At 35.1% G+C, this 15,558-nt stretch overlaps 3 protein-coding genes across 11 annotated transcripts; 2 read left to right on the top strand and 1 right to left on the bottom strand.

Annotated features, from left to right (window-relative positions):
- Window positions 1-12: 12 nt before the first annotated feature.
- Window positions 13-5,934, top strand: LOC130806833 (alpha-L-fucosidase 1). Of its 2 annotated transcripts, XR_009040379.1 has the most exons (4): window positions 13-1,247; window positions 3,229-3,465; window positions 4,260-5,082; window positions 5,684-5,934. XR_009040379.1 is itself a non-coding variant. In XM_057672051.1 (3 exons), exons 1-3 carry the CDS (start codon window positions 655-657, stop codon window positions 5,005-5,007), a joined length of 1,578 nt encoding a protein of 525 aa, XP_057528034.1. In that variant the 5' UTR covers window positions 13-654; the 3' UTR covers window positions 5,008-5,472. The 2 variants fall into 2 exon arrangements, 1 of the variants encoding a protein (XP_057528034.1); XM_057672051.1 differs by lacking the exon at window positions 5,684-5,934 and having other exon boundaries at window positions 4,260-5,472.
- On the bottom strand, window positions 5,788-8,457 carry LOC130806836 (protein transport protein Sec61 subunit beta-like). Its single transcript, XM_057672055.1, has 2 exons — window positions 8,334-8,457; window positions 5,788-6,212 (listed from the first exon to the last, which is right to left on the bottom strand). The coding sequence occupies exon 2, from the start codon at window positions 6,208-6,210 to the stop codon at window positions 5,971-5,973; it is 240 nt and encodes a 79-aa protein (XP_057528038.1). The 5' UTR covers window positions 6,211-6,212; window positions 8,334-8,457; the 3' UTR covers window positions 5,788-5,970.
- Window positions 8,458-8,872: 415 nt separating this feature from the next.
- On the top strand, window positions 8,873-14,829 carry LOC130806190 (uncharacterized). 8 transcript variants are annotated; one of them, XM_057671171.1, is made up of 11 exons: window positions 8,873-9,160; window positions 9,516-9,589; window positions 10,444-10,499; window positions 10,922-10,988; window positions 12,279-12,344; window positions 12,455-12,548; window positions 12,656-12,772; window positions 13,033-13,133; window positions 13,730-13,804; window positions 13,988-14,080; window positions 14,169-14,829. In XM_057671171.1, the coding sequence occupies exons 3-11, from the start codon at window positions 10,486-10,488 to the stop codon at window positions 14,463-14,465; spliced, it is 924 nt and encodes a 307-aa protein (XP_057527154.1). In that variant the 5' UTR covers window positions 8,873-9,160; window positions 9,516-9,589; window positions 10,444-10,485; the 3' UTR covers window positions 14,466-14,829. The 8 variants fall into 8 exon arrangements, with proteins under 8 accessions (XP_057527154.1, XP_057527155.1, XP_057527152.1 ...); XM_057671175.1 differs by having other exon boundaries at window positions 8,931-9,141; window positions 9,409-9,589; XM_057671173.1 differs by having other exon boundaries at window positions 8,931-9,160; window positions 9,409-9,589.
- Window positions 14,830-15,558: the final 729 nt, after the last annotated feature.

The raw sequence follows: 15,558 nt of genomic DNA, 5'->3' as shown, positions 1-15,558 counted from the left end.
CCTTTCCATATGGCATTGGACTATGCAACTTTAGGTTAGCTCATTGATCTTTAGTCGACTGCGACTCTGCGAGTCATAAGTGGTGCTCCTTTCCATATGGCATTGGAATATGCAACTTTAGGTTGGCTCATTGATCTTTAGTTGACTGCTACTCTGTGAGTGGTAAGTCGACAAATTATATGTTTTTATTAAAGAACAAATGAAAAAACAAATTTTAGTATATAAAATTTGAAGGTATGCAAATTCAATCCACCAACTACAACTTAAGTAAATGTTAAAGACTTAGTAGTCGTTTAATCATCCATATGTAATGTGAATATTAATAAAAATTTAATGTGGTCAGCTATAAGAATTAATAGACAAGATATACAATGAGATTTGTGATTAAAAAAGTTGAAAACAAAGCTGACGGTACGATATTCAATCGATTTTATAATCGAACTTGACTTTAAGCCGACACTGAATAATGTTAAAAGTTAAAATTATATAAAAATCTATGTGAAATAAACTTTGATATTAAACTAACTATGACCTGAATAAATATCTTTTATTTAAAACAAATTGAAGAAGTCAAACTATCAAAGACAAAAAAGCCAATTTACACTCATATATTAGTCGTAGGTTTGACTATCATCCACATTCTCAAGCTCAGCCATGGCTGAACCATTCAAGAACTCAAATTTTCCATATCAAAACCCACTTAAACAACCCCATCAAAAACCCATTTCACCATTAATATTCCTTCTACTCCTCTCGTACTTTCTCCCCTCTTTCTCTCTTCTTCCAGTTCCACCTCCTCTTCCACTCTTACCCATTCCGACTTCCAATCAACTTTCATGGCAACTCTCAGAAATGTCCTTATTCCTTCACTTTGGACCCAACACTTTCACTGATTCCGAATGGGGTGATGGAAAGGCCGATCCTTCTGTTTTCTTTCCATCCAATTTGGATCCCAAACAATGGGTTAATGTAGCAAAATCTACTGGGTTTAAAAGGGTTATTTTGACTGCAAAACATCATGATGGTTTCTGTCTTTGGCCATCATTGTTTACTGATTATTCGGTGAAATCGAGTAATTGGAGAAATGGTTATGGTGATGTGGTGGGTGAATTAGCTGAAGCTGCTAAAGAAGTTGGGATTCAATTGGGTTTGTATTTATCTCCTTGGGATCGCCATGAAAAATGTTATGGAAATACTTTGAAGTATAATGAGTTTTATTTGGCCCAGATGACTGAATTGCTTACTAGGTATAATTATTTCTTTTTGGGGTTATTTCTTCTCTAATTTTATGTATTTTAATGTTAATATGTGTGATAATCATGGGGCGAATTTAGGATAATAGTATAGGATAGGTCGGATTGTTCTGCATGTATGTTGTTGATTCAACAAATATATGTTACTTAATAGGCTTTTGAATTAAATGACGAGCAATGGCCTAGGTAGGTCCGAGCAACCGAGCCTAAATTCACTTTTGAGGTATAATGAGTTTTATTTGGCACAAATGACTAAATTGCTTTTTAGGTAAAATTACTTCCTTTTGGGCTTATTTTTTCTTCTAATTTTATGTATTTTAGTGTTAATTTGCATGGTAATAGAGGCGAAGTCAGTATATTAATATAGGGTAGGTCAGATAGTTCTGCATGTATGCTGTTGATTCAACTAATACATGTTAGTTAATTAATGGAGTTTTAAATCAAATGACCGAAGCTATGGCCTAGGCAAGTCCGAGCACGGAGCCTAAATTCACTTATGAAGTATAATGAGTTTTATTTGGCACAAATGATTGAATTGCTTTCTAGGTAAATTACTTCTTTTTGGGCTTATTTCTTCTCTAATTTTTATGTATTTCAATGTTAATGTGGGTGATGGTCAATGGTGAATTCAAGATAGTATTATCAAATACTTGCTTTTACATGTAAGTTGAACCAACTCGATTACCATTTTTTATATGCTATATGTTAGGCTGTTTACTATCAATAGAGTTTTAAACCAAATGATACGGACTAGCTATGGCTTAGGCATGTCCGAGCCTTGATTTACCTGCCGGTGATTTAGTTGAAGCTACTATAGAGGGTGGGCGTCAATTGGATTATAATTGACTTCATTAAAATGACTTACCATGTGCACTTGTTATTTGTGTGAAGTTGTAGATTGTGTTGGCTAGCAAGGGTTATTCGGAAATAAAATCTTTGATATTACTCTCATGTGTAAGGCTTACATATAACAAACTCCCAAGGCCGCGCCTAGGTGGGAGCCGCTTAAAGGCGCTTATATGATGAAATGTTGTTGTGTATGTTTATGTGGGTGTGTAGTGTAATGCTTAAAGGCACCTAGGTAAGGCTCTTTGTGTTGTCTTGCTTGGTTAAACTCAAAGGTCATGTTAGACTAAAATAATATATCTTCTCTTCAAAGAAAAAACAATGGTTGATTCACTAATCTATCATGTATTTTATTGGATACGTTTATTGGTCGTTTTCTAGTTGCTAATCAAGCAAGATCATATATACAGAGTGATGCTTTTCAAGCAATATTGTCTTTGAAGACAAGGGAAAGGTCTTCTAATACAGTATGGCTACTGTGTTGCTTATTGGGTTACCTTTCTTTTCCTTTTCTTTCTCATACTAATCTTTGCTTAGTAAAGTCTTCATTTGGCTATATTGAAGGGTCTATTGTAATTGCTTATTAGTAGTCAGCTCGTCTTATATAAGACTGTCTCACCATGAGACGGCCCCATATAATTACTCATTGCTTTAATTGATCACTTTAAAATTGTAAGTGATCACTTTAACACACTAAGTGTACGTGGGTCAGCCCAATAGAGATGGTCTTACCATGATAAAGCATGTTTTGTACTTTTAACACACGGAGTGTAACAAGAGACAGTTGATACTCTAACATGCTCCAGTGCAAATAAAAGCATGTTTTTATACCATCCTACAAAAACATTTAATTTCCCCTATGTCATTAAGTGGCTTCCACCTGGGGTTGGATGTATCATGCACACAACCTTACCCTTATTTGTGATAACAAAGAGATTGTTTCCGTTTGGCCCTTGGTAACAAGCATCATGTGCAACTTCACTTGAATAAAAAGCGCACATGATTTAATGAGCCTTTATATATAGTCCATTTTAATCCGAACCTAGAGAATTATTATTAAGAGACCTTCCTAAATTCTAACAAAATTAGGTTCAGTGAAATTGATTGAAGCCATTGCTTGATGAAGCAGATATGGAGAGATCAATGAGGTATGGTTGGATGGTGCCAAAGGGGAGGGGGAGAAGGATATGGAATATTTCTTTGACATCTGGTTTGATCTAATTCATCAATTACAATCAAAAGCAGTTATCTTTTCTGATGCTGGACCGGATGTCCGGTGGGTCGGAGATGAAGCTGGTGTTGCTGGATCCACTTGCTGGTCGTCTTTTAATCGGAGTGCTGCAAAGATTGGCGGCACTGATGCTCAGTAAGTCTCATAAGTTCATATTACTTCAATAATGTTTTGTACATTATTATTTGTTCATCCAAAGCTAATAGATCATATTAGGGCTTTTAAGATCGCCCAGTGTCATACAATTTGCTAATATCCTCGTAAATCGCGAATCGAAAAAAACGAATTATATCTAGTTTTTGGCTATTTTTGGGCAAATTTGAGCGAATCGTGAATTAGTTAGCGAATTATGTTACACTGCAAGTTTAGATAAACCCTAAATCAGCTCTAAACTTCAATATGTTTAAACTGTGTCAAGTTAGGTAAGTTCGGTTCTCCTTGCCCTTAGTCTAAGTTCGGTTTCAAGTTCACGTTACGTAAGTGAAAGGAACATGCCCTTTGTTTTTGAACGATGTATAGTTCTTTTACGCCTCCAAGAAATTATTCACTTAACAAAAATGATGCCAAAGCTTTGATTCCAAAAGACTGGGTCGGCTACATGAATTCTTCTTCTCCATTCTGATCAATGAGAGTGAGAGAAAGTCGGTTGTTCACCATTTATGCGGGTGCTAGGTCATAAAACTTATACTATCCTTGCCATTGTATACTTAGGCAAAGGGTTTTTTTCCCAATGGTTGGCCTGGATTTGTATCTTCACAAGAATCTCGTTTGTGAAATAAGAATTCAAAGCCTGCCTAAATCTTATCGATTTATTGTCACAAAAATTTTCGATGCATACATTTACTCCTTTACCCGAAATCGAGTAATTTACGAGTGAAAGTCATTAGCGCTCGGTCTAATCTACTGAATAAAATTGTTGAATCGAAAAGGTACTCGCGTGGAGGTGACCAACATGGGCATGATTGGGTGCCTGCCGAATGTGACGTCTCCGTCAGACCTGGTTGGTTTTGGCATGCATCAGAATCACCGAAATCTGCCATTACTCTTCTCGACATCTACTACAAATCAGTCGGCAGGAACTGTCTTTTGCTGCTGAATGTTCCCCCTAATTCCTCCGGTCTTATATCTGATGAAGATATAAAAGTGCTTCAAGAATTTTCTGAGCTTCGGAACTCCATATTTTCCAATAACCTAGCTAAGCATGCCATCGTGACTGCCAGCAGTACACGAGGAGGACGTAACTCTCCGTTTGACGCCTCCCAAGTTACCGAAGAAAGTATTTATACATATTGGGCTCCGGAAAAAGATCAAGCTTGTTGGGTATTGTACATACACTTGACGCAAAAAATGGCGTTCAATGTAGTGCTGCTTCGAGAACCGATACAACTGGGCCAACGGGTTATAGTTTTTCATTTAGACATTATGAAAGACACGTTAGAATGGCAGAATATTTGTAATGGGACGACTATCGGATACAAGAGACTGTTACAGTTTCCGAGAGTGGAATCTCAGTACATGAGGTTGGTCATCGAGAAAGCTCGTGGCGATCCTCTTATTTCATTTGTTGGGGTTCATATGGATCCTTATATAACTTTAACAAGCCTACCTCATACAACCGAAAAGACGCCATCAAAGGGAGCCAAGTACTTGAGCAAATTGAAGACTATTTTCGGTTGATGTCTCTCAGATCTCAAGTATAGATACGTCTTGAACGAGGGAGCTCTAGGAATTTGGTGGATGCATTCGACCTCGGTATGATCTTGTACTATAATATTTGTATGGATTGGTTGTACTTGTACTATAATATTTGTATCATGAGAAACTCTCAAGTGTGTTCCTTGTTATAGGTTTCGGGTTATAATGAACCGTATTAAAATTGCAAATGGTGTTTGATATGATATCATCATATAGAGTTGATGTTCATTCTCAAGGAAGTTTTTTACAATTACAGGGTAGGCTGATGGGAATGGGAAGGGAAAGATAGACGAGAATCGAACTAAAAACTAAAAGCAATATCTGAGACATGACTATTCTAGAGAAGTTAAAGATATATGATTATTTGATTATACAATAGACTAGTCAAACATAACATGAATTTGGGCTAAACCAATTTAGCATTTTTCAACCTATTTTTAGAGTTTTGTCAATTTATCTATTATGCCATATTTACGAGTTTGATGATGAGGAAAGAGGCATGAACTAAATTAGAAAAATACTTCATCTTGTTTTCACAACTTGAGATGATAGGATAAGACTTTTTCCATTTATATACTTACTATTAATAGTAATATTTTCCCACATAAATATCATAATCGGATGCCTGAGGAAGTATTTTTTTTGTGATCTTGTACAGTTTTTATCCTCCATATGTGTCAGACGAATGAAAACTAGTCGGGCCAATCTTGAGCAATATTCACAAACAAGAACAGCAACAGAAACATTCATAAAGAAAAAGGGAAAGTATAAAAGGAGCGTCAGTTATTAGAGCAGGAATCACTTTGGAACGAAACATCATCCATAAAATTCAGCCATAGAGTTCTAGTATAGCAGGATTTAAAAACCAAAAAAAAAAAACATAAAGCTCAGTCTAAATTTCAGTATCAAGCCATCTCACGTCGGTCAAGAAATCGAAGAAGTGCTTTAGTCTTTCCTCACCAACCAGAGCTTACCCACAACGTGAAGCATAGCAACAAAAGCAATGAAACCGATGCTCATCATTAGTACAACATTGGGGGAGATCTTCAAACCCGGAGCATCATCGGTGTAAAACTGCAACATAGTTCCGGAAGCACCTCCAGCTGCTCCACCACTTGTCCTCCTTCGGCGAAGGCTAGCAGCAGCAGCCGCACTACCTCTTGGGGGAGCTGTTCCAGTTGCCATATCTGCAAAGAGTAACATCTTTAGAACGCAAGTCCACCAGAAGCCGACATCCAAGGATATATTATACTTGAAATGATTGTAAATCTTCAGCACATTAACAATTGAAACCATGCAATTTATAGATCGTTTGGGGGATACGCTAAAGAGTTGGATTCAAGATGGAATAGTTTGACACAAATAGATGAGCAATCAAATAAAACAGGCATTCTTTCTCAAGGTTTTTCAAAGATCCACTTCATTTGCACATAATGGCAATCAAATAAAACACATATTCTTTGTCAAAGTTCAGCTTCATTTGCACATAATGAGCAATAAAATGGAACAGACATTCTTTCTGAAGGTTTTCAAAGATCTGCTTCATTTGCACATAATGAACACCAAGTTCATGAATCAAGACTCCTTTAGACTTCCTTTGTTTCTTTTTACTTTGCAATATGTTAAGGGTTAAAAGTTATATTATTTTTATTTCCCTTTACATAGAAGTATATTATGTTTATTAAATAATATATATTTAATTTATGAGTTAATATACAGACTTAAAAGGTTTTTAGAATATTCTGTTGACTAAAAATGATGTTAGACGATATAAGAAATTTGGAGGCAAACAGAAAAAAACGTAACTCGCGAGTTACTTGACGTCTTACTTAAAAAATGGCCATATATCACCCATACAGACTCCGAATTAGACGGTTTTTGAGTCTATGGACGAAAAGTTTTACAACTTTCATGTTCAGTGCAAAATGTGAAAATGCGAGTCGAAGTGGGCAGATTACATTTATCTCTACAGCTCATCAAGATTAATTTGTAATAAATGTAAAAAAGCAAATTTTAACTAAACTTCGTGAATTAGTTGAAATTTGCTTATTCACATTTATTGCAAACTAATCTAGCTGTAGATATAAATGTATTCTGCCGACTTCGACTCACATTTTCTCATTGATACAAGCAGATTTACCTTTGGCACTGAACATGAAAGTTGTAGAACTTTTCGAGTACATTTCTGTAGACTCAAAACCACCTAATTTAGCTTTGGCACTAAACATGAAAGTTGTAGAACACTGAACATCAAGTAACTTGCGAATTACGTTTACTTTTGGTTGGCTCCAAATTTCTTATATTGTCCAATTTTATTTTTAGTCTAAGTGTATACGTCACCACATAAATCAAAAATATACTAAATATGATATATAATTTAATAAATGTAATAAAATCCTATGTAACGGGGAATAAAAATAATAATCCATAACTTTTAGCACTTGACAAAATCCACCATAAAATTTGTAAGACGGTATTGTATGCGCACACTATACTTTACGAAACACACATACCAATTCACAATTTTAATTGCTACTGACTTCAGAATTAAATAATTAGAAGATTATAACAAATTAATTTATTTAAAATATATCTTGAGACGAATCTGACATGATTCAAAATGACTATAATTTTTGTTGAAGATAATTCACCAAATCAGGTCAAAACAAGTTGAACGAATCAAACTACATGCAAATGAGTCTCCCGTAGCTCAATGGTAGTTGAAAAGAGTCATTCTTCATCCTTAAATTTAGAACGAGCTTCCACTGTTAAGATTAAGTGGACGACCCCTTCCTTGTATTTTTTTCTATCTCGTCCTATCACATTTGCATTTCGTTCGATACTACTTGAAAATCTTCGATCAACGTTTTGCAATTGCAAGTAAATAAAATAGTAGGAAGTATATTTTGTAAAAAGTCCATGGAAATGTGATTCAAGGGTTCAACATGACTAGATCTTTGCTAATCGACTTCCAGTTTGCTAATCGACTTCTTTTACTGAACTTATGACTAATATGGTAATAATCAGATCATCACAAATCTCACGGGAATCAAGAGAAGACATAAAGTCAAAGTAAAGTGAAATTCCATTCAGTAGTGCAACAAAAAACAGTAATTTACAACAGAAACGAAACGCTACCAATACCATCAACAAAAATCATCCTATAATGTGCAACAACAACAAAAACAGAATTTACAACAGCAAAATGAACAAAATATATCTAGAAATTAAGTATGTAACAGATCTAAACATCAAGTAATGGGAGAAGAAGAAGAATAACAAATCAAACAAAGTAATTAAGGAAATACCTGTTGAAGATGAAGAATTGAGGGTAAGGCGCTAGAGAGAGATAATCAGGGGAAATGAAAATATAATTAGGGTTGGGAAATGGGATTTGAGATACATGCAATGACGCAATAACGCCAATCGAAGCTAGGGGCAGTGAAGTAAAATCCAGAAGCCACGTAAGATAATGTTTTTGATAGAGTCGGTACAAAAGAATTATTTTAATTTTTTAAGCGTATTTTATATATTACGTACTGTTAATGTATTAGTATAAATATAGTCAAATGAGATCTTGTTTGAATTGCCCAATCAAATACTTTCATAATATCAATTTCTATTTTTTTAGTTAAGTATAAATTACGATATAAATAATCAAAGTTACGCATTGAATTAATGGTATAATAAACAGAGGAAGTATAAGGGCAATAAATGACTAATTTTGAAAATGTAATTTTATTATAAAAATTATTTATCATTAATTAAAAATATAATTTTTTTTAATATAATATAGGTATAAGACAAGGTGAGTGGATATAAGGCGAGGTGGGGCAGATAGATATCAAGCGGGTAAGACGATATGTCCATGACCTATCTACTACTCATATCGAGTTAGACTTTTCATATTAAATCCATATATTAGTCACCAAAATTATACCCATACACTACTCATATCGAGATGCACCGGAAATACGCTACTCCTTGATCCCATTATAATTGAATAAAAGAAAAGGCTTAAGTTTTTATGAAAAAAATGGATAATTGAATTAAATGAAAAAGTGAATATACCAATTTTTCTGGGGTTCATGCCAAATCGTAGATAGTCGGAACTAGGTAAAGATTCTGCTAACAAGTAAGTAATACCCTTTGAAATTGACACAAAATTTTACAAGTTCATACTTCTAATTTTCAATAAATATCTGATTTTCTCTTGAACATTATCAATTCAATGGTACAATTTACTCATGTTTTGATGAAAGAATTGACCTTTTTACATGGTTTTATCTGTTGTTTAATCATTAAATCATCCTCCCTTTCCTTCTTTTGTGTATATTTGTAATGGGTATTTCTGATTCTGTTGATGTGATTGTTTGGAGACAGTTTACTCTTACAATTGTTGCACATCTTATGTCTGCTCAGTGGTTTACTGGTTTGGTAATTGTCCAAAAGAATTGGGGATCTTCTTCGTTAAGCTTCTTTTGTTGTAGATAGTTGTGGCTGATTGCTATGGTGGGACCAACTTTGGATTTTCTTTCAAATATGTAAATTATTGGTATATAAGGTGGGTAATATTTGATTCTTGAATTCATTTTGAAATAATATACTTCCTCGGTTCCGAAATACTTGCACCCGATTGTAATATGTTACTGTGGAAAAATGTTGCTATAAGCAAGTATAATGGAATGGAGGTAGTGTATGTTGGGGATATTAATGCTTATTACGAGGTTTCCTTGCATAACTCTAGTGAAGAAGCATCCTTGATGCATCATAGGCTGTAGGAGTGGCTTTCTTTTTAGAAAAAAAATAGTAACTTGTGTAATGGTTGTGATATCGGGATGTGACCTTGGTTTTGTACTATGATCCATATGGATATATTAGATGGAAACACCAATTTTTTTGACCATCTAATGCTCTCTAATTAGCTATCAAGCGTACTCTAACGCGCTGTTTGGTAGGTGGTATTAAATAGTGGTAATGGGAATGAAAACTAATGTAATTTTGGTTAAAAATTCTCTAGCTACATTGATGATCAAGCTTATCCAACTTCAATCATCTCATTTTCTTCATAAATTTCTTTCCAATGCATCACCATCGGGAGAGGTGGTATTAGGTGGTAATAGAAATTTGTAAACAAAAAACTTTTTTGTGATCAAAGTTTCATCACCATGAGAATGACATGGAACTTTTGATGAAATTTTACACAATAAATCATTTTCATTACCACCATTTAGTACCACTAACCGAATGGGCCGTAAGAGTGCAAGTAATTCTTATGTTTGATGTTTGTTTTAAATATCAAGATGCTTTAAAGTTCGGTAACCTAATCTCATTGGCTTTCTTCATCTGTCTCATGTCTAATCTTAATGGATTCTCTTTATCTTTTTGCTTATTGATTATACCGTTTTCATATGGCAGCAAAACTCATAACAAGTTTTTTGATTTGGTTTTGATGCAAGCATGGAGTCAGACAGGTACTTGAATGCATTGTCCTACTGAGTACACATTTGAATTCATTGTGAAGGAATCCTAAAGTGAGTGTTAGAGATATAGTACATTGAAAATGTCCTTTAGGTCATCACTAATCAATAAGCTGGTTGTTTTTTCTACTTCTTTATCTTGTTGAAGGAGAGTGTTTAAATATCCATTGAAAAATCCATACATTCCATTAATACTAACATAGATGGATGAAGTAAAACTACATGAACATCAAAAGGGTGTTTTTTTAAACTTATTGATAGAGCTGTGCCCAAATTCTTTTGACCATTGCCCTAACTACATACATAGAGCTTGAAATGTAAAAACATTGTTGGCCAACTAGTTAGGTATTGCTACTGTGATAGAGTTTTCCAACATATAGATTCTCTTCTTACATGGCCTTCATGCTTTATTGTAGGTTAAATCTTCCGGACACTTCAGTTGTTACAATAGACTTACTAGGCCATCAGTTGCAATTTTCTCAGGTACAACTTTTACTTCATTGCCTAGTTTCATAAGCACTCTTCCTCCACCCTTTAGTTTATGGTACCTAGACTAGTTTCTTCTTGTGTAAAAATTGATATCCAAGTGTGCATGCGAATAACTATTTAATAAAAAGCCTTCTTTGGGTACATTAGAACTCGCGCTGAGTGTTGGTTTCAACAACAAGGTCAGAGCCTTAATTGCAAAAGATTGGCTTTGGCTACACAAACCAATATATCAGTTCGAATGGTCGTCCTTATGGATTCTTCTTTTTCATTCATTTAGATTTTCTACCATCTCAATGTGTAAGGCTACATTCTTCATATCCTTTTCCACTTCTATCCTCTAATTCATCTTCGGTCTTTCTCGTCCTCTTTTTTAAGTCTTCTAAGCTTCAACTTTCTCCATTCATTATGAGTAGTGGTTTATGATTTTAGTATCACTTAGGTTTGGAAGTGATAATTCTTATGATATGGATCTGGCTCATTTCAACACTTACAATATTCCATGTGCTTTTATGTCTCGTCTCTTTTTAATACTCACTTTATTCCTTAATTTTATTTATTTCCTTGTTCTACATAAGCTTACAAAGATTAAGAAAGGCGGAAAGGAAACAACAAGCTTGGTAGTGGACTAGTGCATAGAGTGCGACTATGTTACTCGAACTCTTTATTTTGTTTCACGTATCCATGGCCGATCCTTGATGCTCGGACATTGGTATGGCACTTAGACACTTCATTTTAGGCGTAAAATTGAATATTTAGACGTATCTGACACTTGAACACGTACCAATATCCCACATCAGTACCCGAGTCCAAGTAACATATGAGTGCGAAAGATAGGACATTGTCAGTCAGTCCATTCAAAATATACCCAAATGGAAGTAGGAAAATCACTAAAAATGGTGGGAGTAAAACAGTCACATTCAAGTTCGTCGTGTTTAGAGTTGTGTATATCGTGTTGTTTGTACTTCGTACTAGTGAGTGCATTCCTCAAGTTCCATTGTCAACTATCATTTGGGTGATGCGATAAAAGTATTTTGCATCGCTTATCAACTGAAGTCTAGCTTCTGCGGATTGAGTTTGAGTTTGAGATTTGATCTTAGTTTAAAAGTATGCCAATGCAAGAAGAATGGAGAAATGGATTTTCAGTTACATCCAAGGAAAGCTCTTTGGAGTATTTAGCTCTTTCTGTACTTCTATTGTTATCCCCCATTAATCGAGATTATATATTTCTGTTTTTCTGTGCCTATCTTTTTAATACCTTGTTTTATTTTTCCTTTTCTGCGACAGGATCCAAATTCCAAGCATCTGGGAACAACAGTATGGGATGCATCAATGGTTTTCGCCAAGTATCTGGTAGATTCTCGCTCTAATGATTTCTGTTGTGTTTCCTTCTATATTTATATGAAGAACAGCGAAATGATTTTGGATGTGTTCCTTTCATAATTTGTATCTGTCGTCATCAGGAAAGAAACAGCAGAAAAGGGAGATTCTGCCCATCTAAACTCAAGGGGAAGCGAGTCCTTGAACTAGGAGCTGGTTGTGGAGTGGCTAGCTTTGGTACGTTTCATCTGCTTCACTTATGTCCGTCCTCAACTAACATTAGAAGCAATGTCTTCTTATCACATATATTTTTCCCTGTTGTATTCGTTTTGTCCGGAAATCAGGGATGGCAATGCTGGGATGTGAAGTGGTCACAACTGACCAGAAAGAAGTGCTGCCCTTGCTACAGAGAAATATTGAACGTAATACCTCACGAATCATGCAAGCAAATGCTAATTCAGGTAATTTATAGTACGGGATATACTCCGAATCAGCTTTTCTATTTTGTTATGTATCTGAACGTTTACCACATTCATCTGGCCCTTTCTTCAGAGGGGTACGGGCATGGATTGTCCGTTACCTTCTCTCACTCAAACCCTATTTTCTAGCGGTCTAGCAGGATATTGGGTTGATGATGATGATGATCTAAATGTTTAACTTTCTTACTTATCAAATGTAGTATTATCCCTAATTTTATGAGTTTTTTTTTTTTCTTCTGTAGATTTATTTGGCTCTATCAAGGTTGCGGAACTAGATTGGGGCAACAAGGATCATATACAAGCGGTTGATCCCCCATATGATTATGTGATTGGCACAGATGTGGTACGTATTGTATCATATTTATCTTAACTGGGAATGACAGACAGTAATCTTATAGTTATAACCAGGATCAACTTTATTGAAAATGTGGTAAAATTTGTTGGTACTCGGGCATAGTGCGAAAATGCGGTAACAGTCGTGATTGTGGTAAGAGAATAGTGAGTCGTGGGGCGGTAATGAGAGTGATGAGGTTATCATAATGTCAAATATTTCCGAAATCATGAGATATCCCTCGAAACGGCCTAAAACGCATAACGCGGGAAATGTCGGTACAACTTTTCAGAAAATCTTTACAATGCAGCCGATGTGATGCTGTACGGCCTTGTTTTCGCACCATGTACTCTGTTATAGACTTGTAGCATATGCAAATCTGATTATATGCTTCTAGGCATGATACAAATCTTGTTGGCTTCTTGTTTTCATAGTTCCACTGTCAATGGCTTAAATTGGCAAAAACTGGCCTTCAATTATGGACTACTAGGCCATGGCCCTTAGTTCTAACTCGTATACCAGAGGCACTATCAGCATCAGTGTCGGTGATCAATTTTGTCGATTAGATTTTATGCAAGCAATGTTCCTGATACGTCTTATCGATTTAGGTTTATTCTGAACATCTTCTTGATCCATTGCTGGAAACGATTTGTGCTTTATCAGGACCACGCACAACCATTGTGGTAAAGTTGTTTTTTTGATCTTTCTCGAGCCGAGGGACTCTTTGGCCGCATCCTCCTTATGGGTATGGGTTGCCGCCTTCCTTCCTCCCCAAACCCTGATCATAGTTTTTTATGAGCGGGATATACTGGGTAAGATGATGATGGACGTCTGTTCAGTGTCCGTTAACAGTAATTTTGCAACAGTTGGGTTATGAGATACGCTCTACGAGTGTCCATGAACAAATGCTTCAAATGTGGAAGAGCAACTTCGACGTAAAAACTGTTCCACGAACCAAGGTGCCACTCCGTCTATCTGTTAATATTCACGCTTACTTAGTTTTCCTGCTCATAATCGATCAATTCACGAATTCTTTTGTGGTTGCAGATGGACAGAAAATATCAGCATCCAAGTATTCAGCTATTCATAATGGAATCAAAGTCGTCTGCTGGTAGCACGTTGGCTGCTGATCTAGACAAAAACGAAGCATCTGAACCCGTGGATGGAGATTATAATAAGAAGGAAGGAAAAAGCTGCTCGATGGATGACGACATCAAGAGCGAGAAGGACGTAAAAGGTTGCTCGACTGCTACAGGACTGTCGAGTCGAGAGCTTACTGACTGGGAAGTGCGAAGGTGTGGTGCCATGGCTGCTCGACTCCTTCGTGATGTTAGGATTAACTAAGTGTTCCGTTGCTTGCTGTCTTTTGCAGTTAATATCGTTACTTACGCTCATTTTGGTGAATTTTGGATACTAGTATAGGATGAGCCGAACGCTCACCTTTGTGTGTTTTATAATTCAATGTTAAGAGGGTTTTTAATCAAATAATTGTTTGAAATTAGTTGATCAGGATAACCGATTTGATAATTTTGGCTCTGAAATTAATTGATACCTTGAGGATTTTAGACTTGATGTTAGATGATACTTGTAACAATTATTTGGGGTGAATTTAGGTACCTGAAAAATCCAAAGTTTGTTTATTATTATTATTCTTAAAGTTAATTAACTAAAAATTTCAAATGCAACTTAATTATATTTTGAATTAAGAGAATTAGAGGGAAAAAAAAGGAGGGATTTGAAATGATGTATTTTTGTTTGTTTGAATAACAATTTTAGAGGAGAAAGATTTAAAAGGAAAGAATTTAAATGAATTTAAATCTTAAATATTGTTAATGTATTTTTTTTTTTGAAAATTGAAAATATTATTTCACTAAAATCAAGAAGACCAAATATATATATATATAGAGAGGCATATTACACATCAAACAAAACCAAAAAGAACAGCAAATTGTTCAAAAGTAAAAAGATTGACAAGGAAAACATGATTGTTCCTTTTCTCTCTTTCCTTCTCTCATATATAAACACGAAAACTATTGATAATAATAAAATTAAAAAATAAATATTAATTAAATAAAAACAAAACAAATATTCGAAAAATAAACACAAAACGTGTGATTGCACCTAGATCAAGTCGCACGTTTTCTGCGATTGTGCCTAGGCCCAGCCGCACGTTTTGTGCAACTTAACCTAGATTCAATCGCATGTTGTGCACAATTAGGTTTTACTTAAGGGCAATATTAAAAATTCAATTTATTAAGGGTGACGACATTTTAATAAAGACTTGAAATATTTTATGACCAATTAAGAAAATAAAATTTCCAAGTCGTTGTCATTATTATTGTACCTAGTGTCCCATCTAGAAAAATATGATCACTGAGAAGGGAATGAAGGTGGCAACATAAAGAAGGATGCGGTCAAATAATACCTCAACTGTATA

Source organism: Amaranthus tricolor, chromosome 2 (assembly GCF_026212465.1).
Source record: "Amaranthus tricolor cultivar Red isolate AtriRed21 chromosome 2, ASM2621246v1, whole genome shotgun sequence".
NCBI lineage: Eukaryota > Viridiplantae > Streptophyta > Magnoliopsida > Caryophyllales > Amaranthaceae > Amaranthus > Amaranthus tricolor.
This window is presented reverse-complemented; position numbering and strand designations above follow the sequence as displayed.

Excerpts from the sequence above, each read along its gene's own strand:
- LOC130806190 (XM_057671172.1), top strand. Across the intron at positions 10,989-12,278 it reads ATCAGTTGCAATTTTCTCAG|GATCCAAATTCCAAGCATCT; the intron begins GTACAACTTTTA and ends TTTCTGCGACAG. Across the intron at positions 12,773-13,032 it reads GCAAGCAAATGCTAATTCAG|ATTTATTTGGCTCTATCAAG; the intron begins GTAATTTATAGT and ends TTTCTTCTGTAG.
- LOC130806833 (XM_057672051.1), top strand. The coding sequence starts at position 655 with ATGGCTGAACCATTCAAGAACTCAAATTTTCCATATCAAAACCCACTT. Across the intron at positions 1,248-3,228 it reads ATGACTGAATTGCTTACTAG|ATATGGAGAGATCAATGAGG; the intron begins GTATAATTATTT and ends TTGATGAAGCAG. Across the intron at positions 3,466-4,259 it reads ATTGGCGGCACTGATGCTCA|GTACTCGCGTGGAGGTGACC; the intron begins GTAAGTCTCATA and ends TGAATCGAAAAG.
- LOC130806836 (XM_057672055.1), bottom strand. The coding sequence starts at position 6,210 with ATGGCAACTGGAACAGCTCCCCCAAGAGGTAGTGCGGCTGCTGCTGCT.